General features: G+C 40.0%; 1 protein-coding gene across 1 annotated transcript in view; it reads left to right on the top strand.

The window, feature by feature from the left end:
* LOC145392377 (uncharacterized) overlaps positions 1-12,346 on the top strand; it is a 767,527-nt gene that overhangs the window by 529,228 nt on the left and 225,953 nt on the right. Inside the window, exon 3 of the mRNA XM_080266779.1 lies at positions 4,761-4,809. Within this exon, the coding sequence (XP_080122905.1) occupies positions 4,761-4,809 (49 nt within the window). The remainder of the gene's footprint in view (positions 1-4,760; positions 4,810-12,346) is intronic.

Raw genomic sequence — 12,346 nt, 5'->3', positions numbered from 1 at the left:
CCTCCTTTCTTTACTTATTTTCGTTACATCTTCCCTCATCCCTTATTTTCTCACTAAGTCTTCCTCCAGACGCACTTCATTCTTTCCTCAGTTCCTTCCTTACCTCTTTCACCTCTTACTCTATTTTCATTTTTCTCTTTTTTTTCCTTCTTTCTCTTCCTTCTCTTTTTCTTCCTTCTGTTTCTTCCTTCTCTATTCCTTTGTTCTCTTTATCATCCTTCTCTGTTCCTTCTTTCCCTGTTTTTTTTTTTCTCTGTTCCTTTTTACCCTCTGTACCAGGCTATTCTCAGTTCTTTCTCTCTACCTTATCATCCTGTCTTAGTTCTTTCCTTTGCACTTCTTTCTTTTCCCTCCTTTTTATCCTTTCTTTCTTTCCTTCTTTCCACCGTGCATTACCCACCTTCTTACCTGTCCCTCCTGCATAATTACCCACGTTCAGGTGTTGCTCAGGTGACTTGATGAGTGTGGGAAGCAACATGAGACTCACCTGTCGCATCATCCGGATCCGTATGTACCATACTGATCTATTGATGACGACAGAGGCGGATTTAGAGACGAAAGGAAGGAGGATTTAAAGAGATGAAAGAAGGTAGAGACGAAAGGAAGACGGTTTTACAGAGATGAAAGAAAGGTAGGGACAAAAGGCAGCGGATGTGAAAGACGAAAAGAAGGTAAAGGTGAAAGGAACGTGATTTTGGGGAGGTGGAAGGTGGATTTTAAAAGACGAACTAATGGTGTATTTTGAGAGACGAAAGAAAGGTAGATTTTGAACAAGAAAGAAAGACGGGCTTTGAAGAACGAAAGGTGGATGGCTTAGGGGAGACGAAAAAGAGACCTGTAAAAAAAAAAAGTGGATAGCAGATTAGAGAAGAAAGGGATGACTGATAGAAGAAATATAGAGCGATGAAGTAATGCAAAGGTTGATTCAAGGACAAAGAGATAATTAGGGGAAGAAAGTAAAGAGACGTATGAAGAATGCCCGGTTGATGGATGAAAGAAGAAGGGGATGACATAAAGGAAAAAAAAAAGATGAATAGCGAATCAAAAGGAAGGTGGATTGAAAGAAAAAGCTGTGTGGAAGGTTGATTAATGAATAAAAAGGTGTTTGAAGGAAGAAATGGGGAGGGGCTAAAAGAAAAGTTGGTAAGAGAACAAAAGAACAGGAACGAAGCGACAAGAGATTAGTGAAACAAAAACAGACTGGAAAGTAGACTTAAGACGATAGGATGGTGGAGTAGGATATTAAAGAAGGATGGCTCAAAGCATGACAGGGAAGTGAATATGGATATGAATGAGAAGTAAGTAGAAGACGGAATGGGAGACAGGATAAATGTTGAAATGTGATGATGAATTAGCCTAAACGAAGAATATTAAGTGGATGGGAGAACAAATGAGAGGTGGATTAGAGGACGAATGAGAAGTGGATTTGTGGACGAATAAGAGGTGGAAAAAGAGACACAGAAGGTGAAGTTAACCGCTTCTCCTTGACGAACCATTGTTTCTATATTAATACGACTGCTGTGCAGACCTTTTATTCAGCTTCACAGATCCTTTTGAAATTGAGAGGTTAAAAATAGATTTCAAAAGCCCACTTCGCCTCTCAAGGTGGTGAACATAACCGTGTGTAGGTAGCAAGTATAATATAATGGGTAAACGTTCCCGCAAGGTATTACTGTATATCGGAAATTAAATGAATGATGCCATGATGATACTGTGATCACAGTCATATGGTGTGGTGATGAGAAACAGTGTGACAGTTGCTGGTGTGATGAGATGGGCATGGTGACGACGACCTAGTGTGATCAGGCATAGTGTAATTCTCTCTCTCTCTCTCTCTCTCTCTCTCTCTCTCTCTCTCTCTCATTGCGAGTGTTTGTGGTGACTTCTATATGATCAGTTTGGGTGTGATGGCTCGGGGATGTATTGACGTGTGTGTGTGCGTGTGTGTGTGTGTGTGTGTGTGTGTGTGTGTGTGTGTGTGTGTGTGTGTGTGTGTGTGTGTGTGTGTGTGTGTGTGTGTGTGTGTGTGTGTGAGAGAGAGAGAGAGAGAGAGAGAGAGAGATGACGTGTGGTGGTGCAGGCTACAGGGGGATGGGGTGGGGTGGGTATGGGGTGCCATCTCGGAGGTTGTGCAACATTTACCCCGCCAGTATAAATGTCAGCATCAATGTTCAATGTGGTAATCCGGCCACCTCATACATGCGTCAGCCAGGGGGTAACATGCGTCACTCTCCTCTATACATGCCTCGCTCTCGGTTTTATACATGTGTCCCACTCCTGTACACATGCCTCTCTCTGGCACGTATTGTCTCCTTTATAAACGCGTCATTTCCTTTATACATGCGTTATTCCTTTATACACGTCATCCCTCTTCCCTATGAGTCATTCCTTTCTGTTAATTTCATCAACATGCGTCATTCCTGGTATGCATGCCCTCGTACGTATGTGCCATTAACCTTCTTTGCAAACAACCAACGTTAACTCTCATTAGTAAGTTTTCCTTTTCCTCCTCCTCATCGTCATCATCGCCATCGTCATCACCATCCCCATCCCCATCTTCCTCCTCCTCCTTCTCCTCCTCCTCCTCCTCCTCATCATCATCATCATCATCATCATCATCATCATCATCATCATCATCATCGGCATCGTCATCATTATCATCATCATCATCATCCCTTGCCTCCTCCTCCTCCTTCTCCTCCTCCTCCTCCTCATCATCATCATCATCATTAACATCATCATCATCATCATCATCACATTCCATTCTGTTTTCTCTCCATCATATTTCTTTTACTTCTGTTTCATCTATCCACATTTTGAGAGAGAGAGAGAGAGAGAGAGAGAGAGAGAGAGAGTAAATGTAGGTGTAGTTGTATGGCATCTCTTGTGTTGGAAGCAGATAAGCTTAAGATCAAGATAAAAGTCCTTAAATAACATGGCTCTCACTCTTATCGGTCACCCCCGTCCCAGTCTTATAATACAACCATCTCCCTTATCTCTCGCCTCACCATACCTCAGATACCGGCCCCTACAAGATTATGTGTATCTTTATTAATGTTTTGGGCTATCTCTAAGGCCGTTTGGGGCGGTGGAAGAGTTGGTGGTGTTATCTCTCTTTAGGCTGTCTCTCTCTCTCTCTCTCTCTCTCGTTTATGTGTACGTAATCTCTCGATATGTAATGAGAGAGAGAGAGAGAGAGAGAGAGGGGGGGAGGGAGGGAGGGAGAGAGAAGGGAGGGTTGTATGGAGGAAGTCTGGAAATAATGGTTGATTGGAAGTATCGTATTTCTATCCCACATTTTGAACATAAGCGACAGATATCCATTCCTATAATTTTCAAAAGGTTATAACTTAGTAAGTATGTAATGAGTTACTGATATTGTAATAAATAATGCATCAGCTGGTGAATGCTGGATAGAAAAAAACATCTGTGAAATCAGACTAGTGAAATAATTTGTTCATTTGGGTCGAGATAAGTTGAGGAAAATCCTCGATCTCTTACATGACATAAATCAGTGAAGTAGGTCTCATTTACATCATCTACCTTTGTTGTTGGAGCCACAACACTGCATACACGTCGTCGGGTGAGCTTTGGGGTGGCTTGGTCCTCACGCCAGTATCACATCACCATGCCACTCGCTACTTACCTAGCGTGAGAAAGTCTTCTCTTAAGACCTTCGTACACATAAAGGTCATGAGAGTACTTGTAAAGTGCATCACACACTTTACAATTTTTTTTTTTTTTTGGGGGGGGGGGTGCATCACAAACTTTACAATTTTTTTTTTTTTTTTTTTGGGGGGGGTGGACACATTATACTGTCAATGCCAGATGCAGCAGCAAAGGCGGTAACGTAGTCTTTTTCAGCAACCACAACAGCATTTTCTATAGAAGGGCGTTAGTCGATATTAGTATATATGTGCAGGATGAGAGCAGCATGCCCTGTGTAGCAGACAACATCATACCAAAACAATCAAGTTGGCAGGGGCGAGGGAATGCCTAAACTTTAGTGACAGGTATTGTATTTATTGCTTTGGAGGAGGATGAAAATGCCAAACGTAAGAGAGAAAGTGGTAATGGAGGCGAAGGCGGTTCGGTCGTGGAGGGAAAGCAGTTTGGTTGATGCTTTAACAGAGCGATTGCATTGTGAATGGACATTTACTGCAAATAAACTTTGCAGGAACCAGTCATTTGTTTAAACTTAACAAACATCTATACTATTTACATTTTTGCCTTAAAGGCTTACCCCAGCACATGTCCAATAATGTGTTAAATAGTAAGCATGCAGGGAGCAGGTTAATGAAGTCTTTGATCGTTGTTGTACTGCATGTTAGTCAAACATTCGCGCGATGGCCGGAATATTGTGAGTGTGGACTACCTTAAAAAAAAAAATATATATATATATATATATATATATATATATATATATATATATATATATATATATATATATTAATATAGATATATATATTTTTTAGCTTTTGTATCATCACTGTGTCTGTTCCATGTTCTTTGTTTGCCAGAGAGAGAGAGAGGGGGGGGGGATTGTGAGTTAGTGTCTGTGTGTAATAGTTTGTGAGAAGAAAAAATAGTTGTGTGTGTGTGTGTGTGTGACGATGAATTCAGCTCATGTACTCTTATGCTACATCTGATAATAAGACTTACTTTGCATCACACATTATCATCATCATCATCATTATCATATCCCTGTACAACCATAACATCTCACCCACTAACTTTTTTCTCCGGTTCTCTTTGTGCAGGCCAAGCTGCTGGAATCTTCACATCACTGGATGGGCACTTCTGTCGCTGGTGAGTACTGGAACCCTCGCCCTCACGGTGACAACAGTACCAGTTTACGTCTAATAATTTATTCACTTGCTCCAACATCACTTAGTATGAAGTTATTTTAGGCGTTTTAGTATATATATATATATATATATATATATATATATATATATATATATATATATATATATATATATATATATATATATATATATATATATATATATATATATATATATATATATATATATATATATATATATATATATACAGTATATATATATATATATGGCTATCAAGTTACTTGATGATCATGGATGTCCACTTATCAAGGACATTGTTTTGACCTCACTGACTGTTTTAGTCAGTGATGTAATTCTCATTTGATAGTCATAGCTTGTGATAGCATTTACTATGGCGTGTTCTGTTGTCACTGAATTTTTAGTTACTCTGAGGTCACTTCACATGGTATCAGTGTTGCTCTGACATCACTTGCTCACATGATATCATTTGATGTCAATATTTGATTGTAGTTAGTGTAGCAGCATCACAAATTTACTGTATTTCTTAACTGACGTCTGCAGACCTGAAGTAATTATCATACAGGCAGTCCCTAGAATACGTCAGGTATGTGTTACAAAATATCTAGACTTATAACAATAGAAACAGTACTGTAAACCGGGGCAAGTTGCAAATCAACCATAAAGTAGCAATGGATCTGTATTGGGCAGTGTTTGTGTGAGCACTGTGGGTTTAATTAATAGCAAAAAAAAAAAAAAACTCTAAAAAGTCAATTTATAACCAGAACTTACTGTACTTGTTTGTTATTAGATGTCAGAGTGATGTTGATATCAGTTGACATCAGAGTGACGACTGCATTGATAAGGTGGTGTTTTATTCCCCTGATGTCACCGTGTTTCCCTGAAGTGTTGGTACTAAACTTGTAACGCTACATCACTGACATCAAAGCATTCGTTATGGTACACCTAACTGATGCTGAAGACGTCATTAAACAAGCATTTGTATAAGAAGACATCGTTGACATTTTTGTCTTTTTTCCTTTTTTTTTTTACATATAAAAAAAATAGACTGAGTAGGAAATTTTGATATGTTTTTTTCGGCTTTAAGTTGTCACAAATTTTTTTACTCAAAATATTGTAGGCCTATTTTTACAAATGAAGAATTTATCGTTTTGAAAGATTTTGGAATTATATATATATATATATATATATATATATATATATATATATATATATATATATATATATATATATATATATATATATATATATATAATGCATGTGTGTGTGTGTGTGTGTGTGTGTGTGTGTGTGTGTGTGTATCTTGTTAAATGAAGAATTAATCGTGTTGAAAGATTATGAAGTTTTATATATCATCATCATCATTAGCTGTTTGAGTGTCCACCGCAGGACCGGCCTATCCCTACCGAAGCAGGGACGATACAGCCAATGTATCTCTACGGAGTGGCTTAGGTTGTCTGGTAGAGACTGTATGTAGGGTGAGAATTGCTAGTAAGTGTAATTGTAGTGTTTTAGCGGCTTTGGATGTGTGTGTGTAGTCTGTGAACCAAGTGTAATCGGCCCGCCTTAAGCCGACTGGGTGCAAGCATACTAGTATGGGTCATTGGTTCAACCACAGAACCCCTTATGTCCACCAAAGTAGTAAGTGGCTCGGTGAACGCTTCACAAAGTTTTGTTTTTACAACCCTGGCAGGAGGCGAACCCGCGTCCACCAGTGTGCGAGACACTCTACCACTGTACTACAGAGGCTCCGAAGTTTTATATATATATATATATATATATATATATATATATATATATATATAATGAAAGTTCTTATTAGAAAGTTGGAGAGGGGAAATGGAAGAGGAAACTGACATTACTGATAACACAGCCATTTTGCAAATGTTTGGTGTTCCGTAAATTTACATGTACGTATTTCCGAGGTAATTTTTTTTTTTAATCATCTCCTTTCAGCCTGAGGACGTCTCTCCTAAGCTAAAATTAATCATCTCGGGAACGCCAGAATAAAGTGAATAAAATGTTCTCGGACTGAAGACGGTGATGTCGAAATACAGTGCTTATATTTGTGGAAGAATGCGAAAGCATAATTAGCTAGGTTAATTCTTAATCTTTGTCAGTGAAAGTCAGTGCCAGTGGCATGAAAACCTTCCTTCCAAATGCATAATATTTGGGGGAAGAAAAATGCAGCTGCGTTGTGCGTTTTAATGGGAGAAGTTTTTCCCTTCATTGCTATAGCAGTTGCTCTGCCATGGTGTGTGAATAGACAGGAGGAAGTAATGAGAGGAAATTAACACATGACAGGGATTAGCGAAAGGAAAAAGGAGTGAGAAGGTTGATGAGTAAAATACGGGAAAGAGATGGAAGGGCATGAGAACGAAGAACGATGAGGAAGAAGAGTGAGGACGGCATGAGTAATGACAAACGGACGAAGACAGCAAATTCAAGATGCGATATGGGTGATGAAAGGGACTGAAGGCAGATGAATAGAAAAGTCCCAGCAAGGTAGATATGGAATGAGAGAGAAAAAAAAAATGGAGGAGAAAACTCAGGTGGAAATAACAAGTATATTTAATTGTGCGATAAGAGAGAGAGAGAGAGAGAGAGAGAGAGAGAGAGAGAGAGAGAGAGAGAGAGAGAGAGAGAGAGAGAGAAATATGTGCAAGTGTGGGGAAGAGGTAAGAGAGGGCAGTAGAAGGAATAATGTGTAAGTATAGAGACATGTTTGAGGAAGAAAATGAGTGAGAAAAAAAGGGCAAAAAAATATGTTAGAGGTGGAGAAAGAAAAAACGTTGGTAAATATTATGCCAGTGTGAGAAAGAAGTGAGAGGAAAAGAAAGAAGAAAAAGAGCAAGTAACAGATGTAATCGCGAGCAAGAACTTAGTGAGAAAAAGACAGCTAAATATATGTGTGAGAGAGAAAATTTCGCAGGTAAACAGATGTACGAGTGAGAAAGAATTAAGGAACGGAGAGAAAAGAGGTGCACAGATAAACGGAGATGCAGCTGTGACAAAACATAAAATGTCACGGGAAAAAAACACACACAGAAGCAGAGACATAAGTTAAAAAAGAAGTGTGTGTGTGTGTGTGTGTGTGTGTGTGTGTGTGTGTGTGTGTGTGTGTGTGTGTGTGTGTGTGTGTGTGTGTGTGTGTGTGTGTGTGACAGACAGACAGACAGACAGACAGACAGACACACAGACAGACAGACTGACAGACAGACAGACAGACAGACAGACAGACAGACAGACAGACAGACAGACAGACAGACAGACAGACAGACAGAGTCGTATTGTATGTAAGAAACACAAAAAGAAAATCAAGACAAGAAGAAGGGCATTTAAACAAATGTAAGTGTGAGAAAGAAATGAGAGAGATGTGAGAGAGTGAGCAAGAAAACAGCACTTTGTCCAGGCACCAATAGATTCCTTGGACCTGCTCTGTGCAAATATTATCACTTAAACACTTTTGGCCTGGAGTTTTTAAGTTGCACGCTCTCTTGGGTTCCTTGTATCGTCTCTCTCTCTCTCTGTCTGTCTGTCTGTCTGTCTGTCTGTCTGTCTGTCTGTCTGTCTCTCTCTCTCTCTGTCTCTGTCTCTCTCTCTCTCTCTCTCTCTCTCTCTCTCTCTCTCATAAGTTTGTTTTCTCAAGGTGGACTTTTCTCATACCTACCTTTTTTTGTCTGCAATTATTTTTCTTGGAAAATGTGAGTACGTTTAAGTATTTGGGTAGTGTGATGAGTAAGGATGGAGGTTTGGAGGGTGAAGTGCTTGAAAGGGTACAGCAGGGAAGAAAGATTGCTGGTTCCTTGAAAGCAGTGATAAGAAACAGGGAAGTGAGCATGGAAGTGAAAAAGTTACTACATGACAGTATTGTGATACCAACTCTAATGTACGGAAGTGAAGCTTGGACATTGTTGGAAGGACACAAGTCAAGAGTGAGAGCAGTGGAAATGAGTTATTTAAGAGGAGCCTGTGGAGTCACGTGGAGAGACAGGCTGACGAATGAGGATATAAAGGAGCGTTGTGGTGTGGATGTGGATGTGATAGGAAGCGTTATGAGGAACACACTGAGGTGGTTTGGCCATGTGGAGAGGATGGAGGGTGAAAGACTGACGAAGAGAGTGTATGTGAGTGAGGTGGAGGGGGGAAGTGGGAGGGGGAGGCCGAGGATGAGATGGAGGGATGGGGTGGAGAGGTATATGAGAGAGGGGGGTGTGAGTTGGGAGCAGGGCAGTGAAATGGCGGGGGACAGGGCGACTTGGAGGCGATTTGTTTGTGGCCACCCCAAACGGGATTGAGGCGTCTGGCAATAGATAGATAGATAGATATTTTTCTTCATTTCACACCTTCCTAGAAACACCCTTCATTTTCACGTGAGAAGCTACAAGTTTATTTTGAATTCATTGTATAATTATCGACCTGATTTTTATGATGTAATCATTATTTACCCGAGTTAGAAAAACAGGACTGTGACGTCATTTACGCTGTATTGTGGCTACTTCAGATGATTTGGACTCAGTTTAAGAGACACTCCTCAAAATGGAGGGATTAGATAAACTTCAGTAACCCCGCAGTATGAAATCTCTCGTTCTAGTGTGAATAAAGTTGACAAGTGGTTACAAGAATAAAGTAGGCATCATCGCGCTCTAGTGGTTAATAATATGATAGTGCGAGTTAAGGATGGTTATTATAATTTTGTTGACTAAAATGTTTGCCGGATTATCACTGGTACAGTTGGCCACTGTGGTTATTGTGATGTACAAAGCCATATTTCTGTTGCTTGTTGAGACTCCCTGCCATCCATGCCTTCCCAGCTTGTTTGTGTATCGGGTACGCTAATGTATTCTAATGTGTTGTTTAACGTTTATGCAGTCTTCGTCGATGTAAAAAGGCATTATTGTGTACAGTAAAATAATAAACTGAAATCTGAGAAATAAACCTTTGAGGAAGAATGCTCCAAATTCTGATATGCCAACGAAACTAAGGGACACGGAAATTGGAGGTAATTTTAATTTGCCGTATTTTTTCACAGCATATCTTTACTGAGAAGTTTCTTTCCCCTTCCATTCATGCGTATCTTGAGCCGTGTGATCTTTAGAGATTTGTCCTTACCATTATTAGACGATTTTATTCGGCCTAGGAGAGACAAGTGGTAGTGAACGGATTGGAAGCAAACTCAGTTAACCACGTCACTACAACTGGTCTCATGCAAGCTGAATAAACTCATCTGGTGGTCGCAAGAAAATATACAGTAAGTCGCCCTTGCACGGAGGCGGTTGATTCTTACTATTTTAATATCTTAAATTATTATTATATATATTTTTTTTCACTGTCCACCCTTTTGCGTCTCGATCACTTGCTTTATGTCGGCCAAGTTACGCATAGGTTCTTTCTGTTTATCGACCCATCCCGTTACTGATTTTTGTACGATAAGTTAATTGAGCAAAATGAAACTCTCTCTCTCTCTCTCTCTCTCTCTCTCTCTCTCTCTCTCTCTCTCTCTCTCTCTCTCTCAGAATATCCATATCCATTTCTGTCCGTCTGCGTATGTTTCTATATCTATCTATCAGTCTGTCAACTTCCTTTATCTACTGTATTCATTAATCTGTCTTTCCGCCCGTCCATTTATTATTCCCGCTTATGCATCTATCAGCCTCTCTGTCTGTCTGTCTGTTTATCTATCCTGACTAGCTCGGAACCTTGGCCAGTAAACACACGATTTTTGTAAACAATGAAGAATACTCGTCTTTCTCTACCCTCCTCTGTTTAAAAGCGAGAGAGAGAGAGAGAGAGAGAGAGAGAAAGAGAGAGAGAGAGAGTGTATGTTTGTGTGAACATGTATGTGTGTGTGTGTGTGTGTGTGTGTGTGTGTGTGTGTGTGAGAGAGAGAGAGAGAGAGAGAGAGAGAGAGAGAGAGAGAGAGAGGCTAACAATGGGGATGTAAAGAGAGATCAAATGTGAGAGAACTTTCCTTCCCATCACCGCCTTTCATTTTCATTAATTTTCTTCATTCTTGCGTCTCTCTCCCTCCCTCTCCTCACCCTTCCTTCTCTCATTTTAATGTTTCTATATTTTTTACTCTTCCTTCGTTTCCCTCTCTCCATCCATCCATCATTTTAGTGTCTATATTTTTTACTCTTCCATCGTTTCCCTCCCTCCCTCCCTCGATGATTCCCTTCTCTTCCTTTCTCCCCCCGTTTACACTCGAGAAAAACACACACACACACACACACACACACACACACACACACACACACACACACACACACACACACACACACACACACACACACACACACACACACACACACACACACACACACACACACACACACACACCAGCAGCACTCAAGAGGAGGTCATTACTGTGTGTGTTGACCTTACTGCTTTTAACACCAACAGCATCAGAACCTCAGCTTGATTATATATGGTACTTGCTACCTTGAGACGCCTATATTCATCTTTGGAGAGACTTTTTCTAGGTTTAGTTTAATCGTCAGGAAGAAGTTAGAACAAACAATAAAAGACGTCATCAGACTATATTATTGTTAGCTTCAGACGATTCTGTTCATCTTGAGAGTCTTTTTGCATAAGAGGAGATAGATACAGCTTTCATTTACCTTTTTAGGAGGAGAGGCTTTTGGGTACGATCGTCTAAAAGTTGCAAGGGTAAACTAAAAATGTCGTCAGGGGATTCAACGGGTCAAGCAGTTGTCAGGGGCCTTAAGCAGATATTAATAAGCTTTTAAGGAAACTGGTGGGACTATTAAAGAAGGTGGTCTAAGATTTTTTGTCAGTAATACTTTCAGAGTGCAGGTTTTACGAAGTGGTAAGATGTCGTTAAGCAGGTGGTTAAAATTGTGAGGCAGTGATCAAAGCTGCATGACCGGCGATTTAAGTCTTGTAAGTATGTGACGCGGAAGTGAGGACTGTTTACTGAAACTTTTACCAAGTAGACATATAGAAATTTGTTGTTGTGTACTGTATAATTCTTTTTATAATGATTGCTTGTAACCACTGAAACTGTATGTTTTTTTTTTTTTCTTAGCTGAATAGAATTGCTTGGTAGAAATTAAACTAAAATCTTTTGAATGTCATCCTCATTCTTCCAGAGTTCAATGGATGTCACTAACGGAATGTTGCACTCAGGTCACTCATGAAAGGGATATTTAAGATTTGTAAAGGTTTTACTGAACATATGTTGTTATTAAAGATGTCTGCAGGCGTTAGTGAGCAGATGTTATCAGTAATTATAATGATTGAAGTGTTACTCCTCCGGTTCTGCTGGATTTTAGATTAAGATGTGTACTGACTTTACTCAGCAGATGTTATTTAAAGCCAGGCAGCGATGTTCTTGAGTGCTGTGAATGAGGCGTGAGTTGTGGTAGCTCCCTCACAAGTGGTTCTCCCCGATTGTCCGCCGCTAACCATTGACTGGGCTGCCTGCTCGATACCGCTATTGTTCCCAGAGCCGCTATTCACCAAGTGTAGTTTACTTGTGAGTGCGGACCGAAAAAATG

Source organism: Coenobita brevimanus, chromosome 22 (genome assembly GCF_032717465.1).
Source record: "Coenobita brevimanus isolate Jiangsu-jjx chromosome 22, ASM3271746v2, whole genome shotgun sequence".
In the NCBI taxonomy this organism is placed as follows: domain Eukaryota; kingdom Metazoa; phylum Arthropoda; class Malacostraca; order Decapoda; family Coenobitidae; genus Coenobita; species Coenobita brevimanus.
The sequence above is the reverse complement of the archived record's forward strand: the minus strand, read 5'-3'. Positions and strand labels throughout refer to the sequence as shown.